Raw genomic sequence first — 20054 nt, forward strand, 5'->3', positions numbered from 1 at the left:
GCCTATGGTGTTCATAGGGAGCTCTAGTGGCTTAGTGGCAGAGCTGTGCTGCCAATGGAAAGGCAATTGGCTCAAATCCTAAGGAGAAAGGGAGAAAGACAGGCAATCTCCTATGTGATTTATTGCCTCTGAAAAGCAACTGGAGTGTCAACTCTGAGTCATTTCTTACTCGATGTTACATAATAATAACACGCTGTGCATATATGTGTGTGTAGCTTTGGGCAGCACTTGTCTAGGCAAAAGGTTCACTGTTCAAGACCACTTAGTTGTGCCCTGGAAAACAGGTGATCAGTCTATTTCAATTAGTGACAGACTGGAAAACCCTCTGGAGTTCTACTTTGCATTCATGGACTCACACAGTTTATAATTAACTTGATGGCAACTAACAACAACACACATATGTACATCTTTTATAGTTGAACATACATACATCTATTGCTGTTGTTGTTTTTAGGTGCCATTGAGTCGACTACAACTCATAATGACTCTATGAACAAAAGTTCTCAAATTTGCCCTATCCAGCACCATCCTCAACATCTCTGATATGCTCAAGCCCATTGTTAGTCACTGTCAATCTTTCTTGTTGAAGATCTTCCCCTCTTGTCTCTCACCCTCTACCTTTTCCCCAGCATGATGTCTTTTTCCAAGGACTAGGTCTTGCTGACAACATGCCCAAGTTAGGTGAGACAAAGTTTCATCATCCTTGATTCTAAGGAGCACCCTGGTTTGCACTTTCTCCAAGACATACTTGCTTGCCCTTTTGGCTGTCCATGGGATATTTAGTACTCTTTTCCAATATCATAGCTCAAAGGCATCAATTATTCTGCCAACTTTATTTCTTGTCCTATTTCCATAGCTTTGATCAGGTGCACCTTCCTTAGTCTTTAAATTGATATTGCTGCTCTTTCACACCCTGGAGTGGTAACTGGCAGTAGATTGCCCCCAATGCAACATGTTCTTTGATTGCATGCTACCGTGGGTATTGATTGTAGATCCAAGTAAAATGAAACTTGATAACTTCAACTTTGCAACATCTATATTGAGCTTCAATCTTTTTTCCATCTATCATGATCAAGTGATGAGGATTTTTCTTTTCTTGATATTGAGATGTACCCTATATTGAAGATTGTAGTCTTTGCTCCTCTGCAGGAAGTTATTTCAAGTCTTCTTCATGTTCAAACTAAGATGTATCATCTGTATAACATAGGTTGTTCATTAGTTTTCCTCCATCGCTGATGTCACATTCTTCTCCCTATAGTTCAAGCTCTTGAGTGATTTGCTCAGCATACAGATTGAATAGGTATGGAAAAAAGATACAACCCTGAAGTACACCTCTATTGATTTTAAACCATGCAGTGTTTCCTTGCTCTGTTCAGACAACTGTTTCTTGGTTGAGGTACAGGTTTCATGTGAGCACAGGTAAGTATTCTGATATTCTCATTCTTCTCAATGTTAGCCATACACACATTTATAGAATGCATAAATAAAACACAACATGTCACAAATGTTGTCTGCCTCTAAATTCCAACCAGACCTATTAAGAATTATAACTAGTTTAATGGTAATATACTGTGTATAAAAAAAAATCCCTGGTTGGCGCACAGGTAACAAAATGCTGGTAGTTGGGTGATTAGCAAGAAAGTCTAATGACCTATTTCTAAGAAATGAGCACTGGAAACTACAGAGCCTAGTTATACTCTCACACATGTAGGCTTGCCATGAGTCAAAACGGAGCTAATAGCAAATGGTCACTTGGTGTATAAAAAGTTCCTAAAATCCTAAAGAAAATTTAAGAGAAAAATGGCTTTTTTACCAATTAGTAGATAGACTTGATTTATTTTTTTTTTTGAAACAAGAAAAATAGAGTTACATATCTTTATTACAAACATACATACACACATACATACTCCTTGGGCAAGAAGCAGGGCTTAAAGAAAATGTACTGTAAATCTACCATTCCCAAGAAACAGAGAACTGCTGGTCTATACATACATACTCCTTGGGCAAGAAACAGGGCTTAAAGAAAATGTACTGTAAATCTACCATTCTTAAGAAACAGAGAACTGCTGGTCCTTTCACTAAGGCAGAAAAGTAGACACAGGAAGAATCTGAAAATTATGAAAATTAAGAATCTGAAATTATGGACAAGGTGGTTTGGAACATGCAGAAGGTTTTAGGGTGTACTCTCTTTCCATCTGCCAAATTCCATTCCTATTTTAGACTCTCAAGACAAGAAGTAAAGGCTCATCAATGGGAAGATGAGGGAGCTAATCTTAGTGGTAAAGAATTGTGTTGACAACCCAAAAGTCCATGGTTAGAATCCACCAGCTGCTCTGTAGGTGAAAGATGGGTAATTTTTTTCTTCTGTGTGATTTATTGCCTCTGAAAACTTGCTGGAGGGCCAGCTATGGATTGGTTCTGACTCAGTGTCACACAACAACATGAGAAGAGTCACTGGCCTGGTCATCCTGTGCCCACATCCCCTCAATTCTGTGTAGGGGCAGACCCAACAGCTTTGCACACAAATGCAGTGTGGTGTACAGAACATAGTTCTTAAGTGATTCCACAGCATAGACCACAAACACTGTCTGAGAGAACAGCCCCTGCAGAATGGTCATTGCTCTGACCAGGCTTGGGTGAGGGGGCCATGGGATAGGCTCAACAATCACAGACAGACTTCAAGGTATGCTTTGAAAGCCCCAGTGGCTTTTATAAACACATATCTGTATCATTCTCTGCTGTCCCTCACCAAGACTCAGAGATGTGATGCTGATATTTAAAGAAGATACATTTTGTAAAGACAACAGCGACATGAAATAGCAGAAAGACCCAAGCAAGCTGTCCTTTCTTACAAGAAGACATCAGTAGTGTGCGAGTTCTTACCACGTGCTCCTTTGTACAGACTGGCGGGGCTGCTCATGTGTGGCTCTGAGGGGGTGAGCTGAGAATAAAGGGGAGGGGTCTTCACTGGAAAAAAAAGAATGACAGAGACCTGTTGTAATGGTCTTCCTTAAACAGGAGTAATCATTGTATCAGGGCCTAGAGTATTCTACTTGTCTCTTACCATATGGCGTTTCTGGTGACACAGGGAACGCTGATGTCGAAGAGGCTGACTCACTGCCATTTTTGGTTGGAGAGATGATCCTGCCATCAATCATATCAACAGGAGGAGGGTAACTGGTGATCGCAGTCTGAAATTTTCACCAGGGAGGAAAATGTCAGCGTGGAGGTAAGAGGAAGCCACCTCCTAACAGCCGTGTGCACCCCTGGACCAACCCTGGGCAGAGCCCTTCTCTAAGACTGGTGATGAAGAGGCCACATTCAGAATCACAGTGCCAGAAACCAGGGTCTCCTCTGAGTATGAACATTGTTTTATGTTCAACAGTTGTTATTTGTATTTGAGTCAATTTCAACTTCTACCAACCCACGCGTTATAGAGCAGAACTTCTCCATCAGTTTCTTGCCTCTAAACTTTACTGAGACAAACAACCAGCTTTATCATCTGTGGTACCACTGAGTGGGTCTGAACCATCAATTAGTTCTAAGTTAACTATGTATACTGCCTAAGGGTCTGAATCTTCAACAGTAAGGAATAAATAAACATCTTACACATAGGTTTAGTGAAATATTGTATATTTCATATGTGACACTTAAATAGACTTTGTAATAGGAAGAGAGAGCAAGCATTTCTAACTAAGGCATATTCACAGACATGGAAACACAGGCACTCTAATGACAACACAGGTATAGAAAAGGTCTGGAAGGAAATATCTCAGTGCATTAATACTGTGAAGGACTTTCTTTTCTCATCTACTCTGTGGGTTCCAACATTTTAAACCTGAGAGTAAATAAAACTTGCATTAGTTATCAAGGCATCCTGGTGGTGCAGTAGTTAACCAAAAGATTGGTGGTTTGACCCCAATAAGCAAGCTATGAGAGCAAGATAGATAGTCTGCTCCTGTAAAGATTGTACAGCTTCAGAAACCCCACGGGGCAGTTCTACTCTGCAGGGTTTCTCTGAGTCGGAATCAGCTCGGTGTTGGTAGGATAGAAGCAATCATTTTGGAGTACCTCAGCCTGTCTTATCAACATTCTGTGAAATCTTATTCCAGAGTAAGAAACACATTCTACAGCGGCTTTCCCCTGCATCCTTTTTGAGTTCCATGAAGATCCTGGATGAAGAACTTAGATCCAGCATCTGACCTCAAAGGAAATCTCTGCCCATGCACTTCTGTTCACTCACTGGTCTCCACCCAAGGTTGGGCCTTCTCCTGCATTACTTTGGTCATGACCATTTAGTGACCTGGGTTAGCATTCCCTTTCTCTACTCTTAGTAGAGATTCATGTGACAGGAATGATTTGGGGTCCTTACACTACAACTATTTCTGGCAGGAGAGCTAAGATTCATACCTAACTAGGCCCATCTGCTGCAAACCTTCCAACCACACATCCACTATTCAAAGGAAAATGTATTAGTGAGATTGGAGGGGAGGAAGGGGAGAGTGGAGGGAGACAATGGGAATGTGTTCAGCTCCCAAGACCAGCATTCTTCTTTTTTTTTTCTTAAATTTAGATTGTTTATTTTTCATTTCAATGAACATCTACAGAGATTTTGGAATTCCATTCATTCATTGTTGCACCCTTCTCCCCACACAAGCCCCCCCCCCCCCCCCCCCCCCCGTTTGCTCCTCTCCTTGAAAAGCAAAAGAAAAACTCCCTCATTGGTACACAATCCCCCCTGACCAGCATTATTCTATTCACCCTGTAACCCGAGATATGCACACAACTGGGATCTGATGAAGTCACTCCCAAGACCCTTCCACCTACCTCTTTGGTGTTTGATGAAGTGAGGAAAAATGCCAGACTTGGATCCTGGTCCACACTGTTGGTCTTTCCCCAGCCACACTTGGAGAAGGACAGCTGTCTGCCGGTATCGTTATCATACTGCCCAACACTTGGCTTCTGGAGTCTTCCACTCAGAGAGCTGACCCCTAAGGAACCTGTAAGGAGAGAGGGCACACTGGCTCCAGTTCACAACTAAAACTCAGCACTGAAACCTGCAGAGACCCGACATGTCTTGTCACTGGCTGATGTCAAACACCAGGAGCAAGTCAGGTTAGTATACACAGACATTCACCTCCAGCGGGTGTGTGTGTCTTCAGTTTTCTAGAGCCTTCTAGAACCACTGCTGGGAGAGAGGTCTGCACCTGCTGGCCCTGGGCAAAGGTGTGTGGGAAAGTGACCACATTGCCACTGCACATTCGGGAGCATCCCAGAAGCACTCAGGCTGCAAACAAAGTGCTCAAACTATACCTCCAATGGTGGGTGACTTCACAGAGCATAGACATGCTCCTCCAGGGTCGCTACACTCATTGAGTGGCTACATCTTCCACAGTGAACCTGCAGTCATGGCCATGCTCCTCCAGGGTCACTACACTCACTCTGGGACTACAAGAGGTCCCAGGGTAAACACCTTCACCAAGGCTCCACCAGTACACATCCACTGTGAGCTTTCTTACAGAAGAAATAACTCAGGTTTGCCCCCACTGGCCAAATCAGATTCCCATGTGTTATAGCCCTCGTGTGGATTTCTAGTGGCCCGCATGTCCATTCCAGACAGATCAACATGTTCAATGCTCAAGGAAGGGAATAGTGCAACTGAAGATCCAGTCTTAGTCTCTGAGACTCAGATTCCCCCTACAAAGGTCCTATCTACATGAACTAGCTACAAAGAGGGGCTTGCATGAGGGGGCAGAGCAGCAGTATTCCAGGGTGCTCCAACATACTCAACAGCCAAGAGACAACCTCCAGCCTACTTCTTAATTAAGCAACGTGAACACAGAACTGCTCTTCTCTGTACTGACATTGAAAATCTTACACACAGTGATTCTTACCCTCCCTCCCACAGGCAGGGAGGGGCCCCATCCCACCTGGGCCTGTCACAGACCTGTCATTCATGTGTGTGTAACCATCAGGGTGGAAGTTGGGAGAGGGCTAGAAGGTGTCTCCAAGTAAGAACCAACTCATTGCTACATGTGACCATGATATCTACCACAATGATCCTGGTCACAGCTGAGCCCCTCACCATATCCTGTGCATGTGACCATTTGCTTAACTTAGGGGTAAAGATCATATTCATGAGAAAGTACCTCTCAGGGCCTGGGTATTCAGTTTCTGAGAGAGTGGAATCCAAACATTTCTGCTGTAGTCCTGCTTTCAGAGTTGGGGACAGGCCATGAGGAGCTGTGCTCAGGGACACTGCCCGGGCCCTGCGTGCTCTTCACTTGCACTGTCTCTGGGGATCAAGGCTCATATCTGTCTCAGAACAGGCTGTGTGAAGTACATATGCCTTAGTTCCCCACATCCCTGCTTGAAGGGCCTGTAGTTTCCTTTCTCAAACTCGAAGCTGCCTCTCCCTGCCAGGTGGACTTGAGTCAGGCTTACCTGGCTCCAATGGCCCAAAGCCCTGACCCTAGCCACAAGAGGACTTGCTCAATACCACTCCTTCAGGTCTGTGAGCTTGCAACAGTAAGAATATGAAGGAGTGATGCTTGAATCCTGGGTCACTTGTAACCCGGGACTGTGCCAAAGATACCACAGCCAGTAAGTAAAACAGAAGCATGCTTTGCCCAAACCCTGTCCATCCAGTGCTACTTTATTTATCTTCTAATGCTACTTCCCCCACCCCTGATTGATTAAAAAGTCAATTTGGATAATATACAAAAGGAGGGAGAAAAAAAATAAAAGTCACCCCAGATTTCAGCAGCCAGAGCTAATCTTACATTTGGCATTTTAATGCACACGTTATGTCTAGTTTTAAATTTTGTATATGCTTATGTGCCCTACTGTACACAGGGTTTTCAAAGGCCTGTTATTTTGGAAGGGTATGACCAAGCCTTCTTCCTAGTCTGTCTTAATTTTTTTATATATAAAATAATATCTGACAGAAAAGCATTTTTTTTTGACAGAGAAGCATTTTACAGAAAGGAGCAGATGAAAGGCATTTATCCAATTAGAGAAATGACCAATAGATTTAGTGATGCTACCCACTCTTGCCACTTGTGTCTTGACCCACCTCTTTTCCTACTTCACCAGCATCCCTTTCCACTTCCACCTACATCATTCAACACCTCTCTCCCCTTACTCAGCACTTGATATGATGGCTTAAGAAGCCATCACGGCTTCTGTGATTCCGAACACCTCATGCTGCTGCCAGTTTCTTATGCTGTGGTCAGTATCTCTTAAATTCAAGAGTCTCGAAGTACAATCTCAAGTACGACTATCAGGGAAGGCTTCCTATCCCAGACTAAGGTGCACCTGACCCAGGCCATAATCTTCGCAGTTGATTGCTATGTGTCAGAGAGCTAGACAATGACTAAGGATGATAGAAAAGTAATTGATGCCTTTGAGCTGTGGTGCTGGAGAAGAGTGATGGATTGCTAGAAGAACAAACAGGTTCATCCTAGAAAGGGTGACTATGGGCTGCTACTTGGAGGCAAGGAGTCAGAAGCTTCACCTAACATACTTCGGATATGTTACAAGGAGGGACAGGTCCTTGGAGAGGGACATCATGATTGGGACAGTATAGGAACAGCACAAGAGAAGAAGACTGTCAATGAGATGGATCGATTCAGTTACTGCGGTAATGCAGGTAGGTGTGTAAGAGACAATAAGTTTGGCACAAGATAGAGTACGGTTTAGGGCTCTTTTACATTGGGTCTCTATGAGTCATAAGTGACTTGATGGCACATAATAACAAACAACAACATATGTTTAAGTGTTTGCATTTTAAATCTGCTTTTTCCAGTAATTTCAAGTCTTGCTCACTTCTAACAAGTTTGATTTGATGGTTTATATTCTAGAGTTAATTTTTTACCTGGCCTGCTTCTTCAGCAGCATTCAGAGCAGAGCTGTGTCCATACTCAGGGCTGGCCCTGCAAGGATTTAGGGCAGAGCTGTGCCTGCATTCAGGGCTGGCCCTTCAGGAGAATTCAGGGCAGAGCTGTGCCTGCCCTCAGGGCTGGTTCTTCAAAAGGATTCAGGACAAAGCTGTGTACACGCTGAGGGCTGGCCCTTCAAGGGTTCAGGGCAAAGCTGAGCCTATCCTCAGAGCTGGTTCTTCAGGAGGGTTCAGGGCAGAGCTGTGCCCGTGCTCAGGGCTTGTTCTTTAGAAGTATTCTGGGTGTTCAGGTGCCTCCACGTGGATTGTCACCTCCAAACTCAAGGTTGACAGCTGAGCATTTATTTCTTACACATTTCATGTGCAAGAAAGGACACTAGCATGAAGCATGCCCATGCCCAATCTCTTTTGATTCTAGCCTTGATCCTGCATTGCTTCATATGCATCTATCTCTGGTGGCCCTCTCCCTCACACTGCCTACTGCACCACCTACACAGCTGCCAGCAGGACGCCCCAGTGTGGCCAGCACTCACACCACATCTGTACCGCTCTCGTCACCTACTTTCTCACCCATGGCACAGACAAGCATGGGCTGCATAAGACCCCTCACACCACCATATTCTTGTATATGCCAAACAGAACACTGAAAGCCACCAGGAAATGAGTCTCAGCCCCCAGTAAGAATGAACACTCACTTTCACTCATTGCCTGCAAGTCAGAAGGCACTCATAGTAGAATCACCAGCAGGAAATGAGAGGCTGAAAACCAAAAAGTAAGAGAGAAGCCACTGGTGAATTTGAACCATTGGAGAGGCATGGCATTTATGTCAGCAGAAATTGCTGTTGTTAGATACTCATGAGTATGACTCACAGTGACCGACAGATCTGAACGCTGTTCTATCCTATCCTATGCCATCCTAATCATCTCTGACATTCTTGTGAACACTGCTGCAGCAACTCACCAAGCATCTTCCTTTATTGCATTGCCCTTTAGCAGCTTGATGTTCCTCTCCACAGTACAGCCTCTGCTAGCAACATGCCTGAAGTATGTGAGGTGAAGCTTTGTCATCTTTGCCTCCAAGGAGCACTCTGACTTTCTCCGGATAGCTTTCTCACTCTGGCTATCTGTTTGTTCTTCTGTCAATCCATAGAGTATTCAGTACTCTTCATCACCACTGTCCAAAGGCATCAATTCTTCTTCCATCAGCCTTATTCACCATCCAGCTCTCAGATGCATTGAAAGTGATGGAAAATACCTTGACCTGAATGAGGTGCATCTTAGTCTTCAAACTGACATAATTACCCCTTGATAATTTAGAGATACCTGTGACTGCAGACTTGACCAATGCAATATGTCTCCTAATATGTTGACAGCTGATAACAAGTGTGTAGATTACGTATCTATGCAAGATGAAATCATTGACAACTTCAATCTCTTCTCCATCCATCATGATGTTGTCCAGTGATGAGGACTTTTGTCTTCTTGATATTGAGATACAATCCATATTGAAAGTTGTAGTCTTTGTTCTTCCGTAGAAGTATTTCAAGTCCTTTTCATTTTCAGTAAGTAAAGTTGTATAATCAGCATAACACAGATTGTTGACAAATCTTCCTCTGATCTCGATCCCACATTCTTCTTCAGAGTATAGCTTCTTGAATTATTTGCTCAGTGTACAGATTAAACCATGATTTAATCTAGAGAAAGGATACAACCCTAGGGCATATATTGTTGTTGTTTTGTGCCATTGAAATGCTTGCGAGCCATAGTGACCCTATGTACAAGAGCCCTAAATGCCGTTCTATCCTGTACCAACCTCGCCTTCTCAAACACACTCATTCTCACCACTCCACTCACAGAATTGATCCATCTCATCAAGGGTCTTCCTCTCCTGCACCGTCCCTCCACTCTCCCAGACATGATGTCCCTCTCTCCAATGACCAGTCAGTCCCTCCTTGCAACATGCCCAAAGTATGTCAGATGAAGCTTCAGAATTCTGGACTCCAAGCCGCATTCAGGTTTCACCCTCTCTAGGAGAAACCTATTTGTTCTCCTAGCAGTCCATGGTATACTCAACACTCTTCTCCAGCACCACAGCTTAAAGGCATCAATTCTCTTTCTATCATTCCTAGTCACTGTCCAAATCTCCGATACATAGCACATAATTGCGAAGACTATAGCCTGGATCAGGTGCACCTTAGTCTCCAGCCTGATGTCATTGCTCTTCAGTACTCTTGAGAGGTCCCTCACAGCTGACTTTCCCAATGCAATTCATCTCCTGATTTCCTGGCTGCTGTTACCCAGAGTGTTGACTGTGGAACCAAGTAAATGAAAACTGTTAACTATCTCAATCACTTCACCATCCATACTGATGCTGCCAATTGGCCCAATGGTGAGAATCTTTGTCTCCTTGATGTTGAGCTTCAATCCATATTGAAGCCTGCAGTCCTTGACCTTCTGCAGCAAGTGCTTCAGGTCCTCCTCAGTTTCAGCAAGCAGGGTTGTGCCATCCACATAATACAGTTTGTTAATGATTCTTCCACCAATCCTGAGGCCACATTCCTCCTTGTACAGCCCAGCGTCTCGGATGATCTGTTCTGCATACAGACTGAAAAAGTATGGAGACAAAATACATTTCCTGATTTTTAAACCATATAATGTCCCTTTGCTTTATTCAGACAGCTTCCTGGTCTACATATAGATCTCAGTATAATTAAGTGTTCTATGATTTACACCATCAAATGCTTTTGCATAGTCAATAAAATATAGACATTCTTCTGGTATTCTCTGCTTTCAGCCAAGAAATCATTAATAACATCATTAATAATATCGCTGGTGCCTCGGGCTCTTCCAAACCCACTGCCAATGTACTATTCTAGTCATGTTTGGGTTATCTTCAGTAATATTTTGCTTGTAGGTGATATTTATGATGCTGTTTGATAATTTCCACATTCTATTGGATCACCTTTCTTGGAAATAGGAATAAATATGGATTTCTCTCAGTCAGACAAGTAGCTGTCCTACAAATTTTCTGGCATAAACTGGTGAGCCTGTCCAGCCAGGGCTGCATCTGTTAGTTGAAAAATGTCAAATTAGTATTCCATGGATTCTTGGAGCCGTATTTTCTTATCAATGCTTTCCGTGCAGCTTGAAATTCTTCATTACCATTGGTTCTTGTTCATAATGATGGCAGCCAATTCCTGTCATGTAATGACTGCATTCCTTCTACCTACTTCTGATGCTTCCTGGATAATTCAAGATTTTGCACATAGCACCTCTCACTCAGTATTACAACTTGAGGCTTGAATTTGTTTTTTAGGTCTTCCAACATGAGAAATGTTGAACAAGTTCTTTCCTTTCTATTCTCAAATTCTAGGTCTCTGCACATTCTAATATAATATTTTTATTTGTATTTTCAAGCTATCCTTTGAAATCTTCTGTTCATCCCTTTAACTTCAGCATTTCTCCATTTTCTTCTGGCTTCTCAACACTAGTAATTTTCAGTCTGTTCTGTCATCAATTTTGGTCTTTTCTTCCTCCTTTATCTTAGAAAGATACTTCTGTTCTTTTCATAGATTATATCTTTGAGGTCATCCCATAACTCATTTGGTCTTCAATCATTAGTGTTCAATGCCTCAAATCTATTTTGGAGATGATTTTTTAAATTGCTTATGGCAATAAAATTATCTCCAGAAGCAATTAGATTAATCAACTTAATCATGAAATGCTTAGTGCGAAGAATATGAAATGTTTAAAATATGTTTTCCAGAGAGTATTCAATGAATATACACACATACATATACATTTATATACATAAACAATTTTTTTTCAACTTTTCAGTCAAATGTAGGAAAGGGGACTGAGGGATCAACAATTTAAGCCAGCAAGCACTTTGATCTGCCCTTACCATGTTTGTACAAGACTGCTGGTTGCTATATAAACAGTTCCTGTTGAGAGTGTGTGGCCTGATAACAGGACAAAGGAATTCTGTGTCACCTTTATATAGCATGGAAGTATCGGTGGATAACCTCCCTCAATCTTCTAAAGGTACCACTTACCACGTTTCTTAGGAGAACAAAGAGAAAAGGGAAGGGAAAAGAAAAATCACAGCTGGCCTTCTGGGGGATTCTGAGCCAAGCTTTCTGGGCAAAGGGCAAAATCCACTCTCCCAAGGGGAAACCCCTCCCTCCCTAGGGCTTTTGATCCTGGGCCTAGGGGCTGCAACTGAACTCAGAGACCTCTCCACCTTAGTTCCTAGAAAGAAACGAGAGTCTTAACTGTTCATCACAATTTCAAAATGAAGTTTGCACTCCAGGCAGACAAAACTTCGGCGACCAAGCCATCCCACACATGACCTGCCCAAGGATCCAGACAGATGGGTCCCAACAGAAGCCACCAAACTGGGCTCTCTGGAAGAAGAGGGGAACCATGGCTCTTTCTGTCCGATTAATGTTCTTTTCCCCTGTAGCCACTCTGGCATCCCCTGGGGCAGCTTCAATGCCAAACACGTAGGTACAATGTGGGCCCCATTCACACCTTCACCTGACTCTGGCAGTTAGGCAGAATCTCTGGTCTGGGATTGTGGACACAGATCTACAGATAGGACAAATGTCCCCAGACCCATGCCACTCCCCAAACGACTTTTATCCTGACTCCCACGATTCTGACTCCCATGAAACCAAGTGTGCTTAAACAAGCTGAGCTCCACAGGTATGCTCTGGCTATTCAGCACCAGACTCCTCCTGAGAGGCACCTCTGGGTGATCACAAACCTCCAGCCCTCAGGTTAGCAGCCATGAGAGTTAACTACTTGCACACGGAACAACTCCATACAAACTAATAGTGTAAATAATTAGCATTTTCCTTGAAGAAGCTAGGGAGGTCAGGGAACTCTGGTGGATAGTCGGTAGAGAGTTATCGGTAGAGAGTTACTCTCTTAACCCGAAAGTTGTGCAATTCTGGAGGTTTGAATCCAACAGCTGCTCCACAGAGAAAGACAGAAATCTCCTGTGCGATTTACAGCCTCTGAAAAGACACTGGGGAGGCAGCTCTTAGCGGGTTGGACTCAACAGTAATGAAAATCGATATGAATGGTTTGGCTTTCTCTTGCTCAGACTGGGTTGCCCTTTGATAGCTATGATCTTTGAGTGCACACTGCTGAAGTCAGGCATCCTGAGACAGCTGATGGTTGGTGGGAAGAGGGAGGGAAGGATGGCCTATTAAGTGTCTTCCTGTTGCTCTGTGCAGGCACCTTAGACACTTCTCTGTCAACTAATCCTCTCATTTGCCACTTTAATAACTATCATCCTTAACTATCATTAGTTTACTGCAGTTGAATCAACCACAAAACACAGCAACCTGGTAGGACAAAGTAAAACAGCCCCATGAGCTTTCCAAGGCTATAAATCTTTACAGAGGCAGAGGCCACATCTGCCATGGAGTAGTGTTCCAAGAGCTGGCCTTTCAGTTAGCAGTGACTTAGCCACTGGTATTCAGGCCCTTCTCAGTCACCAGAGAGAACTTGGTGAACACCAGAAGTGTGGCACTCTGTAAATGTAAGGTGCAAAGGACGCCTTAAAGGTGACTGTAACACTGTCCACACTGAAACTTTAATGTAAGACGGTGGTTCTCAAGCCTGTTCTGCTGCTTGGAACACAATCAAGAAGCTTAAAGCTCAGGCCATGTCCTTCCTGTGAAATCCAAGCAACAGACAGACCCAAACATAGGTAATTTTTTGGTTTATTTTTTTCTTTCTTTATTGCAAAGGAGATAGGATCTTCTCCTTGGTAAAAACATATAGCTTATTTTTCTACATGAAAATTTTAATAATAGTTTGCTCTAAAGTTTAAATAGTAACTTAGACCTCCATTCAATAATTTCATTTTGTTTTATGAAACGGATTACAGTCCCCTCCATGTAACAACATTCTTCACACTTCCTTCCTGGGTTTCTCTTAGCTATTCTAGTCATAGGTATTTTTGAGAACTCCCAAGTAAAAGCAAGCTTGTAAACATGCAGCCAAGTTTGAGACGCACAGTAGTTTTCCACCCTGAACTGGAGTTGTATGGCATGTGTGGAAAATCTGATGCCCAGGCAACAATCCAAACTCATCAAACCAGTGTGGTTGTTAGAAGAACATGGGACCCACATTGTAAGGTCCCAGGTAACCCTAGTATATAGGCTGCAAACCTTTCTCTTTGCTGTTCAGTCAGAACTAACACACAGCTGACCGTCCAGTGGGTTTTTAGAGGCTGGAGGAAGCATAGGAAAAACATGCACATCTTTCTCTCACAGAGCAGCTGATGGATTCAAGTCACCAGAGAGGGGCAGCATTTGGGTTAGCAGCATTGCTTCCTAAGGACTGTGCCAACCAGAGATCCATGGCCTGAAGAACAAACAGAAATTACGGCTACTCTTCATTCATCAACTATATCCTGACATGTTATTTAACATCTAAAACAATATGCATCAGAGAGTTGGACAATGACTAAGGAGGATAGAAGGAGAATTTATGCCTTTGAGTGTGGTGCTGGAGAAGAGTATTGAGGGTACCACGGACTGCTAAGAAAACAAACAGATTCATCCTGGAAAGGGTTAAGCCGAGTGGTTCTTTGGAGGCAAGGATTCTGAGGCTCTGTCTAACATACTTTGGACATGTTGTAAGGAGGGACCAGTCCTTGGAGAGGGACATCATGCTTGGTAGGGTGGAGTGACAGTGCAGGAGGGGAAGGCCCTCTATGAGGTGGACTGATTCAGTGACTGGGGTAATTGGGATGGGTGTGTCAGAGACTGTGCAATTGGCACAGGACAGAGCAGAGTTTAGGGCTGTTGTACATAGGGTCGCTATGAGTCGCAAGTGACTTGACAGCACATAACAACCACAACATTTTGTGCCTTAATAATGTACATTTGGTAATATTACTGATGCAGAAAGCAAATGGAGGTTATATGCTAGGTAGATGTGGTCAATCTGATTCCTATGTAGCCCATCTGTTTCTTCCACAAGTTTGTGGAAGAAATCACTGGAGAAGCTTAATATTGGCAGTCAACACTAGGCTGGGGCAAAAGGTAGGTCAGATACTCGGATGCAAGTTCAAATTAAAGCCAAAGATACTCGGATGCAAGTTCAAATTAAAGCCAAAGAAAATTAAAATAGGTCTACAGGAACCAAGATATGATCTTAAATCTATTCCATCTGAATTTCAAGATCATTTTAGGAATAGGTTTCAGGCACTGAGCACCAATGATTGAAGACAATATGAAGGATATCATCTATGAGAAAGCAAAAGGTCTGATTATACCATAGTTTTCCTATGCATTCATTTGTTGATGGGCTCTTGGGTTGCTTGCATCTCTTTGGTATTGTAAATAACACAGCAGTAAATAGGTGTGTGCATATATCAGTATGAATTGTGATTATGGTTTCTTTAGGGTATATTCCCAGCAGTGGCATTGCTGGGTCAAATAATATTTCTATTTCCAGCTTTTTCAGAAAGTACCAAACTGCCTTCCATAGTGGTTGCACCATTTTATACTCTCACCAGCAGTGAATAAGAGTTTTATTCTCTCCACAACCTCATCAGCATTTACTGTTTGCTACTTTGTTGAAATTTGCTACTGGAATACTATGCAGCACTAAAAAAAATGAACTCATACATTACACAACATGTGTGATCCTGGAGGACATTATGATGGGTGAAATATCTCAGTCACAAAAGGGAAAATACTGTACAGTATCACTGTTGCAAAACAATTCTGACATGGAGAGTTGGGAGGGGAATAGGATAAGAGTAGATAGATAATGACCTTTGAATTGGAACAGATGAAGGAAAGAACTGTTTAAAATAAATATATGACTAGGTTTTATACATAAGATCTTGATAAATGTTGATAGTTGTAGAGGGGCTTCAGGTTTTTTGTTCAAAGGGTTGCTATGAGTCGCACTCAACCCAAAGGCAATCAACAACAATAACAACAACAACATAAGATAACAGACCAGAATAAGAGGTACATTGCAAAGAGAACTGGGGAAAGGGGAGAAGGAGATAATTGTGCAACAATGAATGAATATTATTTAAAAAAAAAGTGAACTGTGGAGGGGTAAGGGAGGATGAGGGGGCAAAATGTGCAACAATGAACGAATGCAAATCTAGCTTTTCTGTAAACTTTCACTAAAATCACAATTAAAATAAAAAATTATTTAAAAAAGCAAGTATAAGGTCACTACAAAAACAGAGAAGAATGGAAAAAAACCCTAAAGTGTTAGAGAGACTAAAAACACTGCACTGGAGCATCGAGAAGCCAAAACAAAGGGAAAGCATGCCAAAGTAAAAGAGCTGAAAAGAATATTGCAAAAGGCAGCTCAAGAGGACAAAGAAAAAATATTATAATGGAATGTGCAGAGAGCTGGTACTGAAAATAAAAAGGGAAGAACTTGCTCAGCCTTTCTCAAGCTACGAGAACTGAAAAACAAATTTAAACCTCAAGTTGCAATATTGAAAGACACTGTGGGCATTTTTTTTAAAAATTGAATGACCCGGAAAGCATCAAAAGATGGAATACACAGAATCACTGTTCCAAAAAGTACTGACACTGAAAACCTTTAGAAAGTACCATATGAACAGGAGCCAATAATAATGAAGGAGGAAGTAGAAGCTGCATTGAATGCACTGGCAAAAAAAAAAGGCTCCAGGAATTGATGGAATATCAATTGACTTGTTTCAATTAACAGATGCAGCCTTAGATCCATTCACCAGCCTATGCTAGGAAATTTGGAGGAAAGCAGCTATGTTCCCATTCCCAAGAAAGGTGATCCAACAGAATGTGGAAACTATCAAACAATATAATTATAATCAGACACAAGGAAAAAACTGCTGAAGATCATTAAAAAATGGTAGACAGTACATAGATAGGGAACTACCAGAAGTTCAAGCAGGATTTAGAATGGCTGTGGCACTAGGGATTATCATTGCTAATGTCAGATGGATCCTTGCTGAAAGTAAAGGATGCCAAAAGAATGTCTATTTGTGCTTTATTTACTATGCAAAAGCATTTGACTGTGTGGATCATAACAAGTTGTGGCTGACATTGGGAAGAATGAGAGTCCCAGCGCACTTAATTGTGCTCATGTGAAACCTACACTTGGACCAGGAGGCTTTTTTTTTCTATATTTTATTAATTTTCATAAACATTTACAGAGATTTTGGGTTTCCATTCATTCCTTGTTGCACTATTCTCTCTACCCTCCTTCCAGTTTGTTCTGGCTTTTTTTTTGAACAGAGCAAGGGAAAAACTACATGGTTTAAAATTAAAAGAGAGTGTCAGGGTTGTTTTCTCTCCCCATACCTATTCAATCTGTATGCTGAGCAAATTTTTCGAGAGGCTCGACTCTATGAAGAGGAATGTGGCATCAGGATCAAAGGGAGACTCATCAATAACCTGCGTTATGCAGATGACCCAATCTTGCTTGCTGAAAGTGAGGAGGACTTAAAGCACTTGTTGCAGAAGATCAAGGAATGAAGCTGTCAATATGGATTGTATCTCTCAATGTCAAGAAAACGAAGATTCTTACCACTGAACTGATAGGTGACATCACAACAGGGGGAGAAAAGACTGAAACTGTCAACAATTTCATCTTACTTGGATCCACAATTAACATATTTGGTACCAATAGTCAGGAAATAAGAAGACATACTATACTGGGAAAGTCTGTAGTTAGGGATATCTCTAGACTTTTGAGGGGTGATGATGTCAGTTTGAGGACTAAGTTGCATCTGATTCAGGCCATGGTCTTTCCAATTACTTGCTATGCACGTGAGAACTGGACAATGAATAAGGATGAGAGGAAATTAATTGATACCTTTGAGCTGTGATGATGGAGAAGAGCACTGGACATTCCATAGATGGACAAGAGAACAAATACTTCTTGGAAAGGGTCCAGCCAGAGTGCTCTTTGAAGGCAAAGATGATGAGGCTTCACCTCACATACTTTAAGTATGTTGCTAGGAGGGGCTATTCCTCGGAGAGGGACATGATACTGAAAAAGGTGGAAAGTTGGCGAAGAAGAGGAAGATCCTCAACCAGGTGGATTGACAGAGTGACGGCCGCTATGGGCTTTTAAGTGTCAGGAAGTGTGAGGATGGCACAGGATAGAACAGGGTTCAGACCTGTAGTTCCTAGGGTCACTATGAATTGTACTCAACTTGACGGCACCTAACATCAACAACAATGTTAGGTAGAGAATGCTAAATAGGAGTAAACACATCACATCTCAACATGGAGAATGACTGCATCATTACATAACTGTCAAATTACATCACTTCATTACTGCAAAACTAGTAAGAACCAGGACCCGGTCAAGCTGACACATAACTTTCACCATCACGGCCAGCATTACTCTTGCTCTGCTCTTCAGTATTACATACTTAATATACAACCTTCAGCACTGCTATGAGCAAACCCAAATAAATGATCACCAAAGACTGCTCCATGATTGGCTGAGGCCTCTTAATCTGATTCCATTAAAATAAACACATGTATCTCATGGAGAGTGTAAACAGAGGATAGAATGAGAAACACTCTAACATCCTGCTGAGCTTAAGTGTTCCCTAAAATGGACTAACAAGGACTTTGCTTTGTTCTGGTTTACCCATAAACTGAAAAAGGGTTTAAATCACCAGTCCTCCTTTTCATATATAAATTAAAAAATATATATATATTTCTTCCATAAAATATATTCCTTTTTTGTAAAGCATATTCTTTTTTTATTTTTTGTAAAGTATATTCTTGAAGAGTGAGATGACACTCAGGTCTTCAGAACATAATCTGTTTCAAAGTTACTGCCTCTAGGGGTAGAATTCCCCAGAAACCTGGGGAAAGCCAAACAAGAGATCATCTCTATCATCAGGGATGAGCACTTTTTGAAGCAATTAATCATGCTATCATTGGTCCAGGAATGAAACTCAGAAGGCGAAAATGGGAAACTCAGGGACAAACAGGGAAGAGCGCTGCTAAATGATGGCGATTGCAATCACCGTCACGACACATAATGTGTGTGACTGTTGAATGGAAAACTAGTTAATCTGAACATTTTCATGCAAATTATAATAAAAACTTAAAAACAGAAGAAACCATCTCCACTCAAAGGGAGTCCTCTCCTTCTGAGCCTCCTCTCTTGCAAACAAGTCTTACCAACTGCCTCAGAGGGTGACCAAGCTCTCACATAATAACTACCAGAGGTGGTGTAAGAAGAGGCTGTTGTAACTAATGCTATAAAACTGAAGGTCTAAGAAAAGCTATCATTTGTAAAAAAACTATTAAAACTATAGTTTGTAAACTTTCACTCAAAAAAAAAATTAAATGCTTCTTGTTTTGAAGACTTCCTTGGGTAAAAACCAAGCAAATCTTAAACCATTGCCACAATTTTTGTACCCCATGAAAACCCTAAGGGTTACAGAACCAGAGCTCGCTTATTGTTGTTCTTGTGTATCACAGAGTTGGAATTGACACATAGGAGACCCCCTGGCGGGTTTTCAGGGGCAGTTAATTGCATGAGAGAAGACGGCCCATTCTTCTCTAGTGGAGAAGATGGCAGCCTTGACCTGTGTGCCGCTGAGACTGCAGCACAGCTTCTTGCCACTAGGCCATCATAGGGTTATTAATAGCACACTCTAAATAAAGCCAACCTCAGATAATAGCAAAGAGACATATTGCAGGTACAGAGGAAAAGCCGTCGGGAGGAGGTGCTGGGGGGGAAACGGAGAGCACGCACCTGGGCAGAGGGGAAGCCTGGAATCTGCGGACCTGGCGGAAGTCAGCTCAGATAATAACGAAGAGGCATATTGCAGGTACAGAGGAAAAGCCATCAGGCCCAGGAGCCGCGAAGGAAAACATAATTTACACAGGAGTTCTACAGGACATGTCACCTTCCCTTGGAGACAGTACAACTAAACTTAAGAGACACTGGTAACAAGAAAAAAAAAATTGTCAGCAGTTGACGTGTTTGGAATCACAGAAGCCAAGAAAGCTTCAGATACAAGCTGTCACATCATGGGTTGGACAATGGAAGATATTTTCTGAAGGGACTTGGCAGATGAGAAGGATTATCCTGGTGGACGATGGAGCTGGGAAGTAAGTGGGTCAAGGCACTGGGCTAAGGG

At 42.2% G+C, this 20054-nt stretch overlaps 1 protein-coding gene across 1 annotated transcript in view; it reads right to left on the bottom strand.

Moving 5' to 3' along the window:
* TNS3 (tensin 3) overlaps nucleotides 1-20054 on the bottom strand; it is a 312604-nt gene that overhangs the window by 191838 nt on the left and 100712 nt on the right. Inside the window, exons 13-15 of the mRNA XM_006901611.1 lie at nucleotides 4828-5000; nucleotides 3065-3191; nucleotides 2884-2967 (exon numbers count right to left, since the gene is read on the bottom strand). Of these exons, the coding sequence (XP_006901673.1) occupies nucleotides 2884-2967; nucleotides 3065-3191; nucleotides 4828-5000 (384 nt within the window). The remainder of the gene's footprint in view (nucleotides 1-2883; nucleotides 2968-3064; nucleotides 3192-4827; nucleotides 5001-20054) is intronic.

The sequence above is a fragment of the Elephantulus edwardii genome, unplaced genomic scaffold, assembly GCF_000299155.1.
Source record: "Elephantulus edwardii isolate Elephantulus edwardi_28Jun2011 unplaced genomic scaffold, EleEdw1.0 scaffold00339, whole genome shotgun sequence".
Taxonomy (NCBI): domain Eukaryota; kingdom Metazoa; phylum Chordata; class Mammalia; order Macroscelidea; family Macroscelididae; genus Elephantulus; species Elephantulus edwardii.